The 20,913-nt window shown below is 40.9% G+C and overlaps 1 long non-coding RNA gene, 1 pseudogene and 2 gene segments (V, D, J or C); 3 read left to right on the forward strand and 1 right to left on the reverse strand.

The window, feature by feature from the left end:
- The first annotated feature begins 223 nt into the window (after window positions 1-223).
- On the forward strand, window positions 224-901 carry LOC120746807 (annotated as a pseudogene).
- Window positions 902-3,313: 2,412 nt separating this feature from the next.
- On the forward strand, window positions 3,314-4,000 carry LOC120746808. The segment is given in 2 exon segments: window positions 3,314-3,488; window positions 3,683-4,000. Coding segments are annotated over 2 exon segments (360 nt in total).
- Window positions 4,001-4,788: 788 nt separating this feature from the next.
- Window positions 4,789-5,337, reverse strand: LOC120746810. The segment is given in 2 exon segments: window positions 4,789-5,120; window positions 5,334-5,337. Coding segments are annotated over 2 exon segments (336 nt in total).
- Window positions 5,338-7,357: 2,020 nt separating this feature from the next.
- Window positions 7,358-7,610, forward strand: LOC120746809. The gene is made up of 2 exons (XR_005698940.1): window positions 7,358-7,399; window positions 7,507-7,610. It is a non-coding gene; the product is annotated as an uncharacterized LOC120746809 (long non-coding RNA).
- Window positions 7,611-20,913: the final 13,303 nt, after the last annotated feature.

A 20,913-nucleotide genomic window follows, 5' to 3' on the forward strand; every position in this document is an offset into this window, starting at 1 on the left:
TGAGTCATCACACACTCTCTGAAAGAAATGATGGAAGAAATTGAAAAAGAAAAATTGGTCAAGTTTAAGCTTAAAACATTAAAACATTGTGGAGATTTGGATACTTAAGTAAATATACATGTTCCTGTGTGCTGAAATATCTTTAATTAATAAATGCAAATTGAATAAATAAAATGCAAGTTAAAACAAAGAACCACTGCACTAACTAAAGGACGAACAGGATGACACGATGAGGAAAGATGACTGACTCTGTGTGTTTGCATATGTGTCCTGCCTCTCTGCTCACAGCTGTTAAGAGGCCAGTGTTGATCAGTGGCTGTCCAGGCCTTTCAGAGCCACTCACACACCAGCAGCACAATGATGATGTCACTGACTCTACTGCTGGCCACCCTGGGGCTCCTTGTTCAGGGTGAGACTCTCTGTGAAAACTTTGCTTCAGCATGCAGCCAGGTTCACCACAATGATGTTCTGCTATGATGGAGAAACTCTGAAACCAGCAGCACTGACCTTCTTCCATCTGTTCTCCGTGTTAGAGAAATGATCCTCTAATGTTTGATCATCTTTCTCTAAACTTCTCCTCTTTCATGTTTTCAGGTTCATCAGCAGAAATCGTCCTGACTCAGACTCCTAAAGCTCAGTCTGTTTTTCCAGGACAGACTGTCTCTATCAGATGTAATCCAGTAATCTATAGGTGATGACCTTAACTGGTACCTTCAGAAATCTGGAAACGCTCCTAAACTCCTGATCTATGATACTACAAATCGTCAGTCTGGAGTTCCAGATCGTTTTCGGGCAACAGCAGTTCAGACTGACTTCACTCTGATCATCAGTGGAGTTCAAACTGAAGATGCAGGAGTTTTAGTACTGTCAGCAGCATAACAGCCGCCCGTTCACACAGTGATACAAGCGCCGTACAAAAAACCTCAAACAGCTGAAGAGGAACTGATCAACAGCTGTAGTTACACAATACACCATAAAATATACATTTTTAAATGTGGAAATATTACAATGTGAACAGATAAGTTAGCAAAAATAACACTGAAATAATTTCAGTTTAGATTTTGAATATTTGCTTTTCATATATTTTACATTTGGTATATCAAACCAGTGTGGGAGTGAATCGAATTTTATCTCTTTCACACATTTTTATCAATACTTTTAAAAAAAAACTTTCCAGCTCTTCCCTGCTCTGTTTTGAGAAAAAGGGATTATTTTTTTACATTTTTTAAGTTTCATCAGTGTATTCGATATTTAATAATTCAGTACAGAGTCAAATATAAAGCATTTTAAAGACATAAATGAATCATCACTGGCCTTTAATTAAATATTTCTAGTTTACATTTTATGTCAAAACACATGACTAAGTTATGAGTTCAAACGAAATATGCACGACCACAGTTGATTTATTAAATATTAACAGCAGCTGTTTTTTCTAAATCCCTTTATAAAGGCGATGCCCTGCTCTTTGATACCAAAACTAAAGCATCTTTATTGTTTGGACTTTTTTAAATTCAAATATTCAGCGAGAAACATGAGGAAATAATCTGAATGAAAATAAAATAAATGTGGATGTGAGAAGTTTGTAAACAGTCCTTAAAACATAAAAAATGACCTGTGATGACTGAATTTTTCCTTTAGAACTAATAATTTAACCACTGTTACTATTGTACACAAAGTCAAAAGTTTTGCACATATGAGAGATATTTATTATTTCAAAGTCTTACAGCAGCCATCTACATCGACATAATGGATGAATCTGGAGCGTGACATTGTTAGAAAACTGCAGACTGAAAGCAGGAGTGTAAAACAGTACTTCAACTGGGAAACACTGGTCTCTGCTCAGTGTGAAGGAGCACTGGATGACCTCACAGAGCCCACCTTCATCCACTGGTTTACATTGAATTCAATGAACTGTCTTTCTGCAGCACACTGGGACTCCAGAAGTTTCTGTCAGGTGTTTTTTAAATTTTTTGATCTGCGCCGACAGTCACTCGCTCTCACTTTGTTTCACTTCCCTCTCATGCATCAAATCATCAAGTTTGTATTACTTGGAAACAGGTAAAGATAAGAAGTCTCCATCAGTCCTTCACATAGATTCCAATCATTCTTTTTTGAATTACTTTTTTCCAATATGTCCACGTTTAATTGTGAATAGTATTATTTAATTCACTCCACCAGTAAAAGTGTCACAATCCAGGTGGGATTGGATTTTGTTTTCTTCTATTTCTTGACATTTAAATCAAATCATTAAAAGGCTAAATATCCTCTGCTTCTAAAATCCATTAGAGTTCATCAAAGAGCAGACCATGACCAGTTCTGACACCAACAGAAAGATGGAGGAGTTCCTAAACGTCTCATTAACTATGCTGACACTCTAGAATCAGGGATTCCAGCTCGTTTTACAGGCAGTGGATCAAACTCTGACTTCACTCTGACCATCAGTGGAGTCCAGGCTGAAGATGCAGCAGTTTATTACTGTCTTCACTGTTCTAACAGTCAGTGGGTGTTCACACAGTGAAAAACAGAACAGACCGAACAGAAACTGCACTGACTGCTGTTCACAGTCTGTTACTTTCTCACCTTTTATCTGATTTGCCAAAACTTGAAAGGAGCCGTCAGACAGAGAATGAGAAAATGCTTAGTGAACTTTGACCTCAGGTTCACTCTGGAAAATATCATTTACAGCTGTATCTTTCAAATGTGAAGACTTGAATCAAAAACAATAATCTTCATGAAACTTCTCCAGCTTCTTCGGATCTGATTCTGCTCAAAAGTCAGTTAAAGACTTGATTTGATCAAACTGAGATTACAGATGGAACAATCTGATTCTGATTTCTGAATCTCACCACTAAGAGCTGAGGTGGAGTTTTCATTCACAACACCTGATCTTACTCACAGGTGGAGACACATCTATCGCTGAGAAATACTACAAACTCCATGTGCTCAGTTACAGTCATCACAATAAAAACCAGAGGAAATCTGAGCTCACAAAGGTTTTTGTTTGGGAGAAACTCACACGGCTTCCATGTTTACAGCTTTTGCAAATGTCCAAGACTGATGGTTGGAGTTTATCATCTATTTTGATCTCAGCATCACTTCATGTGGTATGTTTCTCTATTCAAATCTCCACATTGTAAACACCTGTGTCAAACTGGAAAAACCATATTGTTGTTACTAATGACTTGTGAAAAGACCGAGTAGAAAACTGCAAAGCATTTTTTTTATAATCTACAATTAACTGTCAGAACATTCGATGTCCTCAATATGTAATAATGTAAAGTGGAAATGGCTTCAGTACTGAGAAGGAAACAGCTGCAGCTGACTGACTCTGTGTGTTTGCATATGTGTCCTGCCTCTCTGCTCACAGCTGTTAAGAGGCCAGTGTTGATCAGTGGCTGTCCAGGCCTTTCAGAGCCACTCACACACCAGCAGCACAATGATGATGTCACTGACTCTACTGCTGGCCACCCTGGGGCTCCTTGTTCAGGGTGAGACTCTCTGTGAAAACTTTGCTTCAGCATGCAGCCAGGTTCACCACAATGATGTTCTGCTCTGATGGAGAAACTCTGAAACCAGCAGCACTGACCTTCTTCCATCTGTTCTCCATGTTAGAGAAATGATCCTCAAATGTTTGGATGTTCATCATCTTTCTCTAAACGTCTCCTATTTTTCATGTTTTCAGGTTCATCTGGAGATGTCGTCCTGACTCAGACTCCTAAAGCTCAGTCTGTTGTTCCAGGGCAGACTGTCTCTATCAGATGTAAAGCCAGTTCAAGTGTTAGCAATGATTTGCAGTGGTATCTTCAGAAATCTGGAGAATCTCCCAAACTCCTCATTTACAATGCTAACAGTCGGTACTCTGGAGTTTCTGATCGTTTCAGTGGGAGTCAGTCTGGAACTGACTTCACTCTGACCATCAGTGGAGTTCAGGCTGAAGATGCAGGAGTTTATTACTGTCAGCAGGATTACAGCCGCCCGTTCACACAGTGAAAAACAGTCGTACAAAAACCTCCCTCAGTCAGACTGAACAGAAACTGAAGTGACTGCTGCAGCTGGAAGATACTGCAGAGACTGATACAGTTCACTGAGGACACATAAACACATTTTATTAGAGTTTTCATTTCTAACTCAGTTTGAAGAACAATACAAAAATGATTCAAGAGCATAAACAAGACCTTATTGATTTTTAGTGTCAGGCACAGTCAACTATGGACATTTGGACGTCCACCCCTGACCCAACCTGGACGTCAGTGTGACGTTTAACATTTAAACTTTGGACTGGGTCATTGTTGGACGTCATGTGCTCGTCTATGACAGGTGCAGGAAAATTACACGATTAATAAATATAGTATTTTTATTTACAAATATCATGATTGTTGTCATCAACATGATACATATGGATATAAATTATTTACAAACAAACATGGTTTACTGTGTTTCAGCCTGTTGACTTTTCCAGTATATATATTTTTCTTTCTTCTTTAAGTGGTTTATTTATTTCAATGAATCAGTTTGTTTGTAACCACATTAAAACTGTTATTTAATAAAGTATGTTGAAAACGTTGAAATCCATGTTAATATATTTATAAACATATATAACAAACAGCAGAAATAACAGGACATGTTCAGGTGAAAAATCTTTATTGCTGTAAAATCTTGACAAGTTCATAAAACAGGCAACAAACAGATTAAGAGTAAAGAGACTGAAAAAGACTGCAGACTGAGAGCTGTAGCAAAGTTTAGACAACAACAACAACAAAAACAGCATCATGCCCCCAGTGAATCAGCTCAGGACTGGGAACACTGGTCTCTCCTCAGAGTCTCTGAGAGTGGAGTATCGGAGCCCCTCGTGGCCTCACAGGTCACAGAGCCCACCTTCTCCCACTGGTCTGCAGGCAGCATCAGGGTGCTGCTCCAGCTGTAGAGCCTGTCTGTCTGCAGCGCCCCGGGGCTCCTGCTCACTTCCCAACCAACGCCGCTGCATCTGCGGCCGTCAACGATCCAGGACAGACTCCAGTCTGAGGGAAAGCCCTTGTTGGCCAGACATGTGAGCGTGGCATTCCCCTGCTCCAGCTCCTTACTGGAAGGGGCGAGCACCGTCAGGGTGGGACGGACATCACCTAGGAGACACCAATCAGCTTAGAGAACGGGTAACAGGTAGTTTCTGTCAGATGTTTTTCTGCTCCAACAGTCACTCACACATTGTTTCACTTCCCTTTAAGAAACCTCTCAGCACAGAAATAACAGCAGTGAAATATGTCCAAACCACATACAGAAGGAAAAAAGTGCAACATTTTACAAAAGAGTGTTAAACTCACAAAAATCTGACTCACTCATGATTTTAAGGATTACTGGGAAATACGTTTAAAAACACAACTCAAACTATTTACTTCATAAACAGAGATTTTTACTATACAGCTAACCTTAATCTGAAATGGGGGATCATGATGCAGAAGAATTTTTATTCAAGCAAAATTAATCTTTCCACAACTTACTGTAAAGAAGATGAAGAAAAAAATCATTGGAGGAACAGTTTTATCAACAGCAAGTAGGTAAAGATTTCAAACACAAATTTACACATAAAATTCTGTCAGCCTCCTTGTGATATCAGGAAAATCAAAATAAATTTAGATGTTTTTCTCTCAGCCAACAGTCAACCATTGAAGCAAATATGAGATATTATTTTTACAACAGTAACTTACTTCCAAATTCCAGTCTGGTTCCTCCACCAAAAGTCCACCACAGTGATACAAACTCATTGAGGCGCCGTACAAAAACCTCTGACTGTAGAGAGACACGGCTCTCTGACTGTCAGACTGAACTAAACCTACAGGCTCAACCAGTTAAAGCAATTAATTGTCTTGAATAACTTTTTTTTTCCAAATTTAAATAATTTTACATGTTTACTTTTATAAAACAGACTTTGTTTCTCAGCCCAACAAAAACACACCAGAAAAAAATAAAAACGCTAATCATAACATGGACATTAGTGAGGATATATATATTTTCTACAAAAAAAGAGAAAAAGGACATAGAAGTAACTTTGTTTTTGACTTACTTCCAAATTCCAGTCTGGTTCCTCCACCGAACGTGTACCACAGTGATACAAACTCATTGAGGCGCCGTACAAAAACCTCTGACTGTAGAGAGACACGGCTCTCTGACTCTGAGACAAACAAACAATTTTTTTGCACACTTTATTAATCCTGTAGAAAATTAGCTCTGTGCATTTAACTCATTCACTTTGTGAAGCAGTGGGCAGCTGCCAATCCAGCACCCGGGGAGTAGTGAGTAGAGATGGTACTTTGCTCAGGGGTACCTCAGAGTAGCCATTCGGTGGATTTGAATCCCCGAACTTATGATTAGGGGGCGAGCACTGTCGATTTACTCCCTGTGTAATTCTGACAGCTGATATGAAGCATTCTTTAGTAAAATTACACAACCTTTATTTTATTTTTCCATACTGTTTACTGATTTCAATCCTATCTGTATAAAATGTTAACATGTGCAGTATTGTGACAAGCAGGCTGATCCATCACTCAACAATATGACAAAAGTAAGTAAGTGAATTTTTATTTATGTAGCACATTTGAAGCATCACAAAGTGCTTCATATGAAAATCACAGAGCATTAAGGAAAAGAGTTCACTAAAGTCAAGTCTAATAACTTGACATTTGGTTGTTTCTTAAGAGACCACTGCGTCCACGGATCTCAGACTCAGAGGGAGAGAGTTCCAGAGTCTGGGGTCACTGTGGAAAAAGCTCTGTCTCATTTAGTTTTCAGCCTCGTATGATGTAGAGTAAACACACCCTGAACACAAGACCTCAGGGACCTGCTGTGGCTGTATGGCTGAAAAAGTTCAATGATGTAAGCAGGTGCTTTCCCATGATGCTTACAAAAGTGTACAATGACTTACAATGAAAAAATAAATTAATAAAAATGAATAAGAAGACAGTGAAATAGAGGTTTGACATGAGAATCCTAAATTCATGCAGAGTCAAGAGTTACCCCAAGAGTCCAGACAGACGATTTAATTGTGATTAAATGACACAAAGAGCTTTCATTTCACTGGGAACAAATCTGTCCTGGAAACAGACAAGGAATTCAGTTTTATCTTCATTAAGTTGAAGCCCAAATCATTCTTTAAAATACTTATATTCAATAACATGTGAGCTGATTGATCTAAGTCTCTGTGACAGTCGGAGCATTTCCATAGAGGCACTTTGCATCAGCAGCACCATGCTCCAGTGCTCTGGGAGAGTTTATAGTCCTGAGAGTTGAACACTGGATGACTGACAGCTGTCCTTCATCACAACAGAAGCCACAGAAATCCTCCTCATCAAAAACATGACTTTGATCTGCATCCTCATCTGGACTCTCCTCTGCTGCTGCTTCACAGGTAAAGTCCAGAGAATCAAACTCCTCTCCTCTATCAACATCTGTCCCTCTGAAATGAAGCCCACAAAACCATGAAGCTGCTTTATGTTTTTGTCTCTGTGTCCTCAGAGTCCAGAGGACAGATCACAGTGACTCAGCCTGGAGCAGTGAGCTCTGCTGTGGGAGGATCTGTGAACATCACGTGTAGGACCAGTCAGGATGTTGGTGTTGTGTCACTGTTTTAAGTGATGGATCGGATCAATTTTCAGATCAGCAAAAAAAAGACAAAAAGACAAAATTTTAACATTTACTTATTAACTTATTTAAGTATTTTTTGCCTATTAAAAAATTCAACTCAAGACTCATTCCACGCAATTATATAAAAACAAATTAAGGTACAGTATAGGGCAGTACAGGGCTTTGTATCTAACACTCTGCTGTGATATAACGAGCGGTCACGGTCACGTAGCTTTCCGTTGCCATGGAGGTCCACCCATTTGTAGTTGGGCAACAGAAGAGGACAGTTCAGCCATAGCTTTAAACTTTTCCTGCTCATACATGCCTGGGTACAATCTTTTCACTGAAGTGGACGCGCAACGGGATATCATAGCGTGGCTCAAGCACGTTCATCATAGTTTAAACAAGTGCTGTCAGCGTAAATCTGCTTAAAATGACGTTAATGCCATAACTGCATTAACGCGGCAAATCTCCGTTAACTAGTTACCACAGATCACACCGTGCGTGGGGCTGCACGGCATCAATGCGTCAACTAACGCGTTGACTAGTTGTTTTGCACAACGGAATACGGCCTCCCGTCTGCAGCTAAACACCCCGATAGCTTCTGAAATAGCTGTAGCCCGGTCGGATTGGGCAGCAAAGGGCTGCTTAAATACCACAAACTCCTCTGCTCCTCCACTTGGACCGCTAGCGCTGACCATACCCATATGGAAAAGAAATAGAAAAAACTTGCATCAGATGTGGCCTACTTCATATAGTGAATCATATAAGGCTTATATGATTTACTCATGAAAGTGGCCACTTCCATATATTGTTTTAGGAAGTATCCAAAACATACAAGGTTCATTTATATAATTTTTCTAGGGATCTTATATCTATTTTCACTCTTGTATGCTTTCATCCCAGTTTCACACAAGACAGATACAAACTTTATAAGATTTATATATATCTTTTCCATCGCTTGACAGACTGACCACGCGCACCATACACACACTTTTTCTTCTTTTTCGAATCTTCGGATCACGTGCGTACCAAACCGTGGAGTGGGATCGGCTCGGATTACGGATCAACCGTGCTCCGTTGCACCACTAATTACAGGTGCAGGAAAATTACATCATTAATAAATATAATATTTTTATTTACAAATATCATCAAAGATTTTAAGTGTTACTGGGAAATACGTTTAGAAAACAACTCAAACTATTTACTTCATAAACAGAGATTTTTACTATACAGTTAACCTTAATCTGAAACTATCTAAGTTTAGTCTGTTTAATTTCATTTGAAGATTTTTTATTCAAGTAAATGTTGTTTATCCACAACTTACCGTGAAGATCATGTACAGAAAAATCACTGAAGGAACAGTTTTATCAACAGCAAGTAGGTTAACGTTTCAAACACAAATTTAGACATAAATTTCTGTCAGCCTCCTTGATATATCAGGGAAAAAAAGTTTTTAAATGTTTTTCTCTAAGCCAACAGTCAACAATTGAAGCAAATAAAAGATCTTATTTTTCAACAGTATAAACTTACTTCCAAATTCCAGTCTGGTTCCTCCACCAAAAGTCCACCACAGTGATACAAACTCATTGAGTCGCCGTACAAAAACCTCTGACTGTAGAGAGACACGGCTCTCTGACTCTGAAACAAACAAACTCAACAAATAATTTTTTTGCACACTTTATTAATCCTGTAGGGAATAAGTCCTCTGCATTTAGAATCAGAATCAGAAGCAGAAAGACTTTATTTATCATCACGGGGCAATTAAGATACAACAGAGCAGCATGACGTTGAAGATAAGGACAGGGCATAAACAGGCAATAGAGTGAGATAATACATACACAGAATATACATTATGTACACAGTTTTAAATTAAAGTGACTGAATAAGTAAATATATAACTGTAAGTGACTAAAAGTGAGTAAAGTGTCGGCAGTATAAAAAGAGTGTAGAGTAGTTTATGTTTATGGGTGTGGGAAATGTTCTTATTGGCTGGAGTTAAAAAGCAGAGTGGCTTTGGGGACAAAGGTGGCTCTCCTCCTCCTCTCAGTCCTGTAGGAAATGCAGCGGAGGCGTCGCCCAGAGGGGAGCCATTGAATTCCGGGGTGAAGAATGTGAGAGGGGTTGTTGATGATTTTGAATGCCTGTCTAAGGGCCTGTTGGCTGAAAACCTGTGCCAGAGTTCTGACAGGCAGGCCAATGATTTTAGAGCACACTGATGCCGTGTGCTGCAGTCTGTTCCTGTTCTGAAGGCTGAGGGAGTGGAACCAGCAGGTGATGGAGAAGGTCGTGATGCTTTCCAGGAAGGCATCATAAAAAGTCATCATGATGGCTGTGCTGACTCCAAAGGAGTTGAGTTTCCTAAGAAGGTATAGCTGTTGGTGGCACCTCCTGAGAATCTCCTCTGTGTTGGCAGAGAATTTCCGGAGGTTGTCAAAGATGCTTCCCAGGTATTTGTACTCCTCAACTACCTCCACTGGCTTCCCATGGATGGTGGTGGTGACTGAAGCAGCCAGATCCCTCTGCCTACTGGAGAAGGTCACCACCATCTCTTTGGTTTTGCTCACGTTCAGTTCAAGTTTGGAGCTGTCACACAACTCTACAAACTCCTGCAGAGTGGGCCCGTGGTGTTGAGAGGGCCTGACAGCAGTGACAGGAGAACTGTCGTCAGCATACTTAACCAGGTGACAGTTGGGCTGTGTTGATCTGCAGTCATCAGTGTAGAGGATGAAGAGCAGGGGGGAGAGCACACAGCCCTGGGGGGGACCCAGTGCAGGTGGAACAGAGACCGGAAAGAGACTTGTTGACCCGAACTTTCTGAGTCCTGTTGGTCAAACGGTCCAATATCCACAGGATCAGCTGATCATCCAGGTGAAATCGGGAGGAATGTTTAGTGGCCAGGATATGAGGCTGCAGAGTGGTGAACGCTGGTGAGAAATCAGCAAACAGAAGTCTGACGGAGGAGTCAGGGAGCTCCAGATGTTTGTGGATGGAGTCCAAGATGAAGATTTTTGCATCATCGACACCTCTGCATGCACGGTAAGCAAACTCGAGTGGGTCCATCAGGGGGTCAGTTGCTTTACGATGTGCTGTTTTATGATCTTCTCCATGGCCTTCATCACAAGGGAGGTGAGGGCCACAGGACGAAGATCATTCAGAGACTTTGGGCTGTTTCTTTTGAAGATGGGGATGACTGTGGAGTGTTTCCACAGCTGGGGGACGGTTTGACTGCCAATTGAGTGTTGAACTAGAGTCCGGAACACGCTTCCTAGTTGCCCTGCACAGTGCCTCCGAACTGCTGATGTTGTCAGGGCCGGGTGAGCTCCTCTCCCTGGTCCTCCTGAGGGCTCTCAGCACGTCCTCAGTCCTGAAGGTGAGTGCAGAGCTGCCAGGTGTGAGTGAGGATCTGGACTCCTCAAGCTGGGTCCGTCTCGAATCTGCTGTAGAAAGCATTAAGGTCGTCAGGTAGGGAGGAGGGGTTGCTGCCCTCCACCTGGATGGTTCTGGGGGTGGTGACCACAGTATTTACAGAGGCTATGGTTTTGAGGCCCTGCCAGACTGAGCGGAGATCCCCTGTGGTGAAGTTTTTCTACAACAGTGTTTTTATACTGCAGTTTAGCAGTTTTTATGGCCCTCTTCACCTCCCTGTTGAGGGAGAAAGAATGCTGTCCCAGTCAGTGGCTTCGAAACATCCTTGTAGGGTGAGGATACTTTCTGCTGCCCACTGCTTGATGTTTTTGGTGACCTTTTTAATCCTCTTGAGGGGCCAGCAGGATGGTGTGGTGGTCTGCTGAGCCGAGAAGGGGGAGGGGGAGGGCTTTAAGTGCATCTGGTACAGAGCCATAGCATTTATCCAGAGTCTTCCCCTGACATACCATTGGTATCCTTTAAGCGAATTGTCAGGGGAACAGTGACTGAAATCACCCAGGATGAACTTGGGAGAGTCCGGAGTTAATTACTCTAGTTTGTACTGAGTGTTGATGAAGTACTTTGTGGTTTTAGCTGCATCAGCTCTGGGGTGGATGTAAACCAGGTTGATGGAAACCTGTGGGAATCCTGTGGGGAGGTAGTAGGAGTACAGGGAAACAGCCAGAAGCTCGATGTCTGTAGTGCACAGCTTCTCCCTCACAGTGACTGTAGAGCACCAGCTGTTGTTTACATACAGACACACGCCGCCGCCATGTTGCTTCCCGATGCGTTCGCGGTCTCTGTCCAGATAAAGGGGTGGTGAAAAGCCATCAATGTGAAGCGTGCTGTTGTCGTCGCTGTTGTTTAACCACGATTCTATGAATGCCAGAATGGAGGCAGTTCTGTAATCATGCAGGTGGTTGACGCAGGCTTGCAGCTCGTCCAGCTTGCAGCTCGTCCAGCTTGCAGCTCGTCCAGCTTGGAGCGGACAGACCGCACATTAGCGAGGATAATGGACGGGAGCGCTCGTTGTTTGTGTGTCTCCCTCTTGACTCTGGCTCTCACCCCACTCTTCTTTGATCTCCTCCTGGTTACCTTGTTATTGTGAGTTTTTTTGATTTCCGTGTCCACAGAGTATTTCCTCGGGAAAGTAGTCCGTAGGAGCGGAGAGGAAAGCCGGAGGCCGGGCTGCAGCTGCAGCTGGATGAGGGAGTCCCTGGTGTAGGTGAGCCTTGGGGTCATGCCAAGTGTCGAAAACAAGTCCAAAAATCACAAAAATGAGAAAAAGAAAGAAGGAAAAGAATACAAATATACCGAGTAGAACAACAACGAAAAGAGCATTCAAGTTAGAAAAAGAACGCAAAAATGCTCAGCTGACTGGCCGGTCGACCACATGAGCAGCGACCCGGAACCATTGCAACCCATTAAATTAGTGAAGCAGTGGGCAGCCGCCAATCCAGCACCTGGCGAGCAGTTAGTAGAGGGTACCTCAGGGGTACCTCAGGTGGCTGTTTGGTGGATTTAAACGCCTGACCTTCCGATCATGGGCCAAGCACACTACGTACTGAGCTATCCCCGCCCTTTTTTTCTCTTTCCTTTTTTTTCTGTTGATTTACTCCTTGTGTAATTCTGATAGCTGATATGAAGCATTCTTTAGTAAAATCTTTAAAAAAAACACCCGATTTTTATTTTTCCATATTGTTTACTCATTTCAGTTCTATCCATATAAAATATTGACACCTGCAATATTGTGACAAACTGGCTAATCCCTCATTCAACTTCAGACAAAGTAAATAACAGAGCATTGAAGAAAAGCGTTTACTAAATTCAAGTCTAATAACATGACATTTGGTTGTTTCTTAAAAGAGACCACTGCATCCACTGATCTCAGCCTCAGAGGGAGAGAGTTCCAGAGTCTGGGGTCACTGTGGTAAAAGCTCTGTCTCCTTTAGTTTTCAGCCTCGTATGACGTAGAGTAAACAGACCCTGATCACAGGCCTAACCCGCTGTGGACGTATGGCTGAAAAAGTTCAATGAGCTGGTGTTAGCCCATGATGATACATGAGTGAATAATGAATTACAATGAAGAAATAAATGAATAACATCCATCCATTCACTTCCGCTTGTCTTTTTCAGGGTCACGGGGAGCGCTGGAGCATATCGCAGATGTCTAAGGGCGAGAGGCAGGGTACGCCCTGGACAGGTCGCCAGTCTATCGCAGGGCACTAAATGAATAACAATGAAAAACAAAAGAGAGAACCAAAGATTTGACATGAAAATCCTAAATGTATGCAGAGTCGAGAGGTACCCCAAAAGCCCGTACACACGACTTAAATGTGATTAAATGACACAAAGACCTTTTATTTCACCGGCAAAAATCTGTCCAGGAAACAGAAAAGAGCTTCCATTTTATCTTCGTTAAGTTGAACCGCTAATCATTCTTTAAAATACTTATATTCAATAACATGTGAGCTGATTGATCTAAGTCTGTGTGACAGTCAGATGATTTCCATAGAGGCACTTTGCATCAGCAGCACCATGCTCCAGTGCTCTGGGAGAGTTTATAGTCCTGAGAGTTGAACACTGGATGACTGACAGCTGTCCTTCATCACAACAGAAGCCACAGAAATCCTCCTCATCAAAAACATGACTTTGATCTGCGTCCTCATCTGGACTCTCCTCTGCTGCTGCTTCACAGGTAAAGTCCAGAGAATCAAACTCCTCTCCTCTATCAACATCTGTCCCTCTGAAATGAAGCCCACAAAACCATGAAGCTGCTTTATGTTTTTGTCTCTGTGTCCTCAGAGTCCAGAGGACAGATCACAGTGACTCAGCCTGGAGCAGTGACCTCTGCTGTGGGAGCAACTGTGAACATCAACTGCAAAACGAGTCAAAGGGTAGATGATGGAGAAGATCAATTCTGGTACCAACACAGAGATGGAGAACGTCCTAAACTGCTCACTAGCTATGGAAATCGCAAAGTCTCAGGGATTCCAGACCGTTTCACAAGCAGTGGATCAAACACTGACTTCACGCTGACCATCAGTGGAGTCCAGGCTGAAGATTCAGCAGTTTATTACTGTCTGGGTGAATTCAATGTTAACAGTCAGTATGTGTTCACACAGTGAAAAACAGTCGTACAAAAACCTCCCTCAGTCAGACTGAACAGAAACTGAAGTGACTGCTGCAGCTGGAAGATACTGCAGAGACTGATACAGTTCACTGAGGACACACACACACACACACACACACACACACACACACACACACACACACACACATTTGCTTCCAATCTAAAAATAGTTTCTTTTTCTCTTTTCCCTAAAAATTAAGCAAAAATCAGTCAACATGTTCAACAAGTCGAATAGTTATAGAGAAAACTCATTGTGACCTTTGACCTCCATTCCATACTAGAACCACCATAATATCATCTATGATTTGTTAAATTTTAACAGTTATCAGTAAAATAAGACCTTTATGTTAAAATATATGAAAATAAAATCAATAAATATCATACAGCTCGACATAAAAATAAAGTTTAATTTAAATAATCTAAACATAAATTTGAGGCTCAAAAACAAACACTCTGTTTACACAGTGAAAATTTGTCGTACAAAAACCTCTCAGCTGAAGAGGAACTGATCTGAAGCAACAGCTGCAGAACAAACTAAAAGACTGGGAGGAACGATTACTTTAATATTTACTGTGGAATTTCATTTGTGTGCACTCACAGTTTAACATTCATAAACTTATTGAATACGTTGTTAGTAACATGAAAAAAGAAATGAAGTGGTGTCCCCGAATAAAAAGATAAATGTTTAATGAGTCACAGAATACAGACACAACACTGGCTCCAGATGTTTAACACATTAACATTATTTTTAGATGACTGATGTTCTCTGCAGCCCATCAGTCTGACTCATTCTTAGTTTCTACATTTATAACAATAAGTTCAGATGAAAAGACGTAGCTGGAAGGTCCACAAAGAAAAAAAATGTTGTTTTTGCTCATTAAAGATTTTTATATTAATCCAAGTTGTAAAATATAACAAGCTGTCATTAGAAATACAAATACTGTTGTCAGTGTTTCTGCACTGATGAGCAGCTCTTTTCTATTTGTAAGCTGTTAAATATTAAACTGATCCTTCTGTGGAGCTCAGCTGCAGTCCTTGTTATCACACAAATCCAGAAAATCATTGTAGTCACATCACAACTAGTGTCTATAATATTCTGATATTCTGCTGATTAACAAATCAAGCAGGCTGTTATAACAGTGTTTGTAGGGGATGTGTTCAGTGAAGATTTAGCCTCATTTGGATATTTCCAGCACAAACGAATCACTGTTACTGTTGTAAAAACCTAAAGTTATTTAGTCAGTTTCCAAAGTATTAATGTAGACAGAACAAAGAACTAAAAAGTTTCTCTTTAAATAATATCTTACTAATGCTTAAAAGTGTGACATTAATATAAAGTCCTACCTAAATCTGAAACCAATGAAAATAAGATGTGATCATCCTCCTGACAGACTGTGGACTTTTTCTTGTGTTAAGAGGTTTAGTGAAGTGAGTTTCTCTCATTTTGCTGTGAACACTAGAAGAGATTAACTTCTATATAAGTTGATTAAAGCAGACCTGTAGTCTCTCATCTGCCTGCATTCCTGTGTTTGTTCTGTTAGTCTGTTATTAACATCATGTCCACTTCAAGCTCAATTCTGTCGTCATTATTTGAGTCCAGTTATTGTCTCGCTGCCTTCTGTGAGTTACTCAGCCTCTGTTTTGTGTGCTTTAAATCTCCTTATCTCCACCTCATCCTGACAATTAGAGATCCTCAGCTAAGTCTCCACCTGCTTCACCTCTGCCACCACCAGCTTCTAGACTCTTCTCTGCTTTGTTGCCTCGTCAGAGTTTCACTGCCAAATAGTTCATTAATCAAACTTCAGTAAATCTTCACTTAAACTTGATTTAAATGATCTCTGTTTAAACATACAGATGACACCCTGCTCTTTAATTTTACTTATTAGGTTTTAGATCAGATAAAAATGTAGATCATGAAACAGCTTTGAGACTAGAAATTATGAAGAGCACACAGATAATCTATGGTTGACATGACCTCAACATCTTATAGAGAAATATTTAATATGTGGATTAAAAAATATATTTAACCATTTTCACTGCACATTACACTTGATGTGTCTGTTTACATTTTTATTTTGGTCTGGTTTACAAATATTACAAAATCTTTATTTTTTAATGTGCATTTATTAAACTCACAGAGTCAAAGAACATGTTTTCTCGGTACGTTTTTATTGTTTTAAGAGTTTGAAATATCAGCTTTACAACAGACACAAAAGGATGAAACTAGAGGAGATTGTTGCTCTGATTGTTGTCATTATGAGATGGAAACATGACTGTTTGATGCTTTTTTAAAAATCTGCAAACAAAAAGAAACAGAGAGAAAGAGGAAAAACAGCATGAAAGACTCAGTGATTGACATCAGGACTGGGAACACTGGTCTCTCCTCAGTATCTCTGAGACCAGAGGCTGGGAGCCCTGGGTGGCCTCACAGGTCACAGAGCCCACCTTCCCCCACTGGTCTGCAGTGAGCGTCAGGGTGCTGCTCCAGCTGTAGAGGCCGTCATTCTGCAGCACTCCAGGAGTCCTGCTCTCCTCCCCTCTGATGCTGCTGCTGCCACTGCTGTCGCTCGTCTTCCAGGACAGACTCCAGTCTGAGGGGAAGCCCTTGTTGGCCACACACATGAGCGTGGCCTTCCCCTGCTCCAGCTCCTTGTTGGAGGGACCCAGCACCTTCAGGGCGGGGCGGGTATCACCTAGGAAACACCAATCAGCTTAGAGGACACGAACCACAATTTGAATTTCTCCGTTAAGAAGTTTCTGTCAGGTGTTTTTTCTGCTCCACCAGTCATTCACTCACACATTGTTTCACTTCCCTTTAAGAAACCTCTCATGCATATCAGCACAGAGAGAATCATCACACAGTTTGAGCTGAAATATGTTCAAACTACACTGGAAATAAAAGAAGCAGATGTGGAAACATTTACAGCAGAAGTTTGGCTTTAAAATGATTAGAAGTCTAAATCATGGACGACTGAAGAAATGAGTGGACACAAGCACAGAGCAGCTACTCATTCATATAGATTTGAAATGTTATTGAACAGCTCACATGATTTCAAACTAAATCTGAAACATCTGACACGATAAAAACATCAGAAAGCAAACTTTAACTCATCCAAACAGCAGCTGATGTGGTGGAAATTTACAAACTAATCATAAGATGATGAAGTTTACTCTTGTCTACATATATTTTACTGCGACAGAAATGTAGATTCAACAAGAGAAACTCGCAGAGCTCATCTGAATTAGTCCAGTAAAAAGGACAAACATCAAACACTAAATTATTTTAATAAAAAAAAAAACTTTTGTCTCATCTAAGCAGCCTAACAAATAATTATTAAATAAAATGATACAATATTTAATAATAAACACAGTTTAATTAACTTACTTCCAACATCCAGTCTGGTTCCTCCACCAAAAGTCCACCACAGTGATACAAACTGATTGAGGCGCCGTACAAAAACCTCTGACTGTAGAGAGACACGGCTCTCTGACTCTAACAGACTGAATTAAAACTAAAAGCTCTCTAGACTTAACCAGATGTATGTATATGTAAAATATCCTCAAGTCCACTCTGATGTTTTATATCATTTGTTAATATTCATTTTAACATTTATTCTGAAGCTAACTTTGTTTCTTCATGAAAATTGATGGAAAAAATATTTTACCTGAGTTTTTTTTCTGGCACACTGAACAGAAAAGTCAAGATAATTACAAGAAAGAAATCTGTTAAAGTAAAAGCGGTTTAAGTTTGACTTACTTCCAACATCCAGTCTGGTTCCTCCACCGAACGTGTACCACAGTGATACAAACTGATTGAGGCGCCGTACAAAAACCTCTGACTGTAGAGAGACACGGCTCTCTGACTCTGAAACAAACAAACTCAACAATATGAATTCTTTAAATCATAATTTCATGACATATTATTATTATAATTATGAAATAAAAATGAATGAAACACAATAAAACAATTTTCCAAAAATGTAATTTGCATTTATTTTAGAGTTTTTATCCAGTTTTGGTCCTCAGTAACCAAAAGGTTATGGCTGTGATATATTGTGTATTTTAGAGTTTGAGAAAAATCTAAAATAGTGCTGTCAGCGTTAATCTTGTTAAAATGACGTTAACGCCATAACCACATTAAGATCAAACCTGCACCATTCTTTTGGTCCACTGCAGTGTAGCAGTCAAAAGAAAAGTGAAGTGGCCACAAATGGCCAGGATAGAGCCCAGAGGGTTAATGCATAAAATGTATAAAAATATTATTGATTACAGGGTAATACATTAATGTTAATAGCAACTGTAAGCTTTTTACTTTGAAGTAAGAAGTATAAACAATGCTGTTACTGCCACGGGACCGAGTGCTCTGTACTGAACTGAACTCAGGCGCAGAAACCCAGAGCAGAGACAGCAGATGGTTTAACAATATTTTATTAGGCCTAAGCGCTCCAAATGTAGCAAGGACAAAAAAAACCTAACCCTGCAATTCTGGCTTGGAGGCAGAATAAACAGAGAAAAACAGATAAACACCATATACACATTTAAGTTCAGGTTTTAGCAGAAATAACACGTTACAGTTAGCATGTAAGAGATTTGGGAGAAAATTCTTTACAAAAACATCATTTACCAGACACTTTTATTAGTGACATACGTATCTATTGACATATAACAGACAATTTAGCAAAGGCTAACTAACATCTGGGCAATAAAAAACAGAGCAGAATGTAAGTTTGTCTTTGTGACAAACGCTACAATGTTGATGCAGGTGGAATGAGAGACATAAATAAAGTGCAATATGCAGTAAAGGGAACAATGTGCACTGATGTCAGATAGAGAAAAGTAGTGAAGTGAATTTGTTCAATAACAAGCAAAAATCTAATTGGTTTGAAACTGACCACTAAAAGCTAACCAGAGGTGTCAAAAGTACACACATTGCAAGTTTAGATACCTCGGGGGTCTGACCGTTGTTGTAACGCTAACAAAGTGCCAACATAATCAGTGTAAGCAAACTAGATGATTCCTAGAATTATATAATTATTAACGGCAAATTTACACATGACAGACTCTGTCCCAACCTTTACGATCCACTTGCAAGGTTTCCACAGTCGATGATCCATGCAGGAACGCATTTCTGCCTACTGTAGAGATCACGTGTTTCTGGTTAGTGTGGAGGTCGCAATATGGCGCTCCCCAGTGGCTGCAGCCCTTCTCTGTGCATGGGGCTGCATGCTGCTAACACGCTAACGATCTAACTGCGCTAATGCGTTGACGCCGTGCAGCCAACGCACGGGGCGATCTGCTTTAACTCGCTAAGAGAGATTTGTAGTGTTAATGCAGTTGTGGCTTCAACGTCATTTTAACAAAATTAACGCTAACAGCACTACTCTAAACATTAAAATGTACTTTTAACCTACATTCACTAAACTTCAAACTGCATCAAAAAACTATTTTGTGTGTACTCCCACACACAGGTTACAAACGATAAGGAGCAGTTATTACACACTACATCACAAAACCTGTTCAGGGCATGAAACTCAAGTCTGTCCAGTGTCACAGGTTGTCCTGTTATTCTACAAAACATATACAAATGTGAAGTTAAAACAGAGATGAATGATTCTGAGCTGTGGTCAGGTTTAACTTTTGCATCCTGTGGTCAGCATTGTACATCATTGTGAATCACTGAAAGTGTGTTTCACTGAGTGAGTTTTCTAAAAATCTAAAGTAAGTTTTACAAATTGAACCTTTCCTCTGAATATTTTTTAAATGTCCTTCACTTTTGAGGCCCTGTTTACATGTGCAGGCGTCTTTTGGAAAACAGACTTTTCTATTTATTCTGTCCTGCTTACATGTTAACAGCACTTTAGTCCAAGACAATCCAATACAAAAAGCACATGGCCCAAAAATCAAAAGAATGATAATCAATGAAGTTTCAATGAAGCTCCAGAGGACGACCCGGAGGTCGGCAACACAATAGCCCATGATCAAATAGTTGTGGGGAGGCCTGTGGTGGCGAACTGCATACAAAGTGGTGACGTCGTTGGTGAGGCCATGGCAGAAAAGCCCCCAGTGGCTTGGCTACACACACTCTGCGTAGCTGCATAGCATTGGCTTGGCAGGCATCAGGCACGCTGAATGTCACGGCAGCATGAGAGCCACGAATAGTGGAGCTGCTGGCGACGGATGCGTAACTGAGACGAAGCCGAACCAGCAAGCGCGGGGACTGCTGGCGGGGACGAAGCAGAAACGGCAGGCGTGCAGTCCACTGGCAGCTGCAGCCGCAGTGGGCAGAGTAATCCAGCAACTCCCGGGCTTGGATCGTCTCCTTGGCTCGGACCAGATAGCAGATCAGCGCCGAAGCCGACGGGATCTCCAGCAGTTCGGGATTGCCGTGAAGAATCACCTCCATGGTGTTTACTCCCACAAGCTTTGTCCACACATCCGAGGTGCCAGAGATGTATGCTCACAGGTTCCAGAGACGGTGACACCCTCCTCACGAACAGCATCCACTGGGTCCATCTTGCGTCAGATCGTTCTGTCACGGCAGGGTGTGCCTGTGCTTTTTTGATACAGGACCCAAAAGCAGATGATGACAGAGGAGTTGCAGGTTTCAGCAAAAAACGAGCCTTTATTTGGGTTGAGGGCTGAACCAAAAATGAAAACTGAAAAAACTATGAGAACTGTGACAACGGTGACAATTGTGGTGGGTATAACAGACAACCTGACAATGACATTGTCAGGGCTCGTGGGATGAGCCGTGTGGA

Source organism: Simochromis diagramma, unplaced genomic scaffold (genome assembly GCF_900408965.1).
Source record: "Simochromis diagramma unplaced genomic scaffold, fSimDia1.1 OVJJ01000212.1, whole genome shotgun sequence".
NCBI lineage: Eukaryota > Metazoa > Chordata > Actinopteri > Cichliformes > Cichlidae > Simochromis > Simochromis diagramma.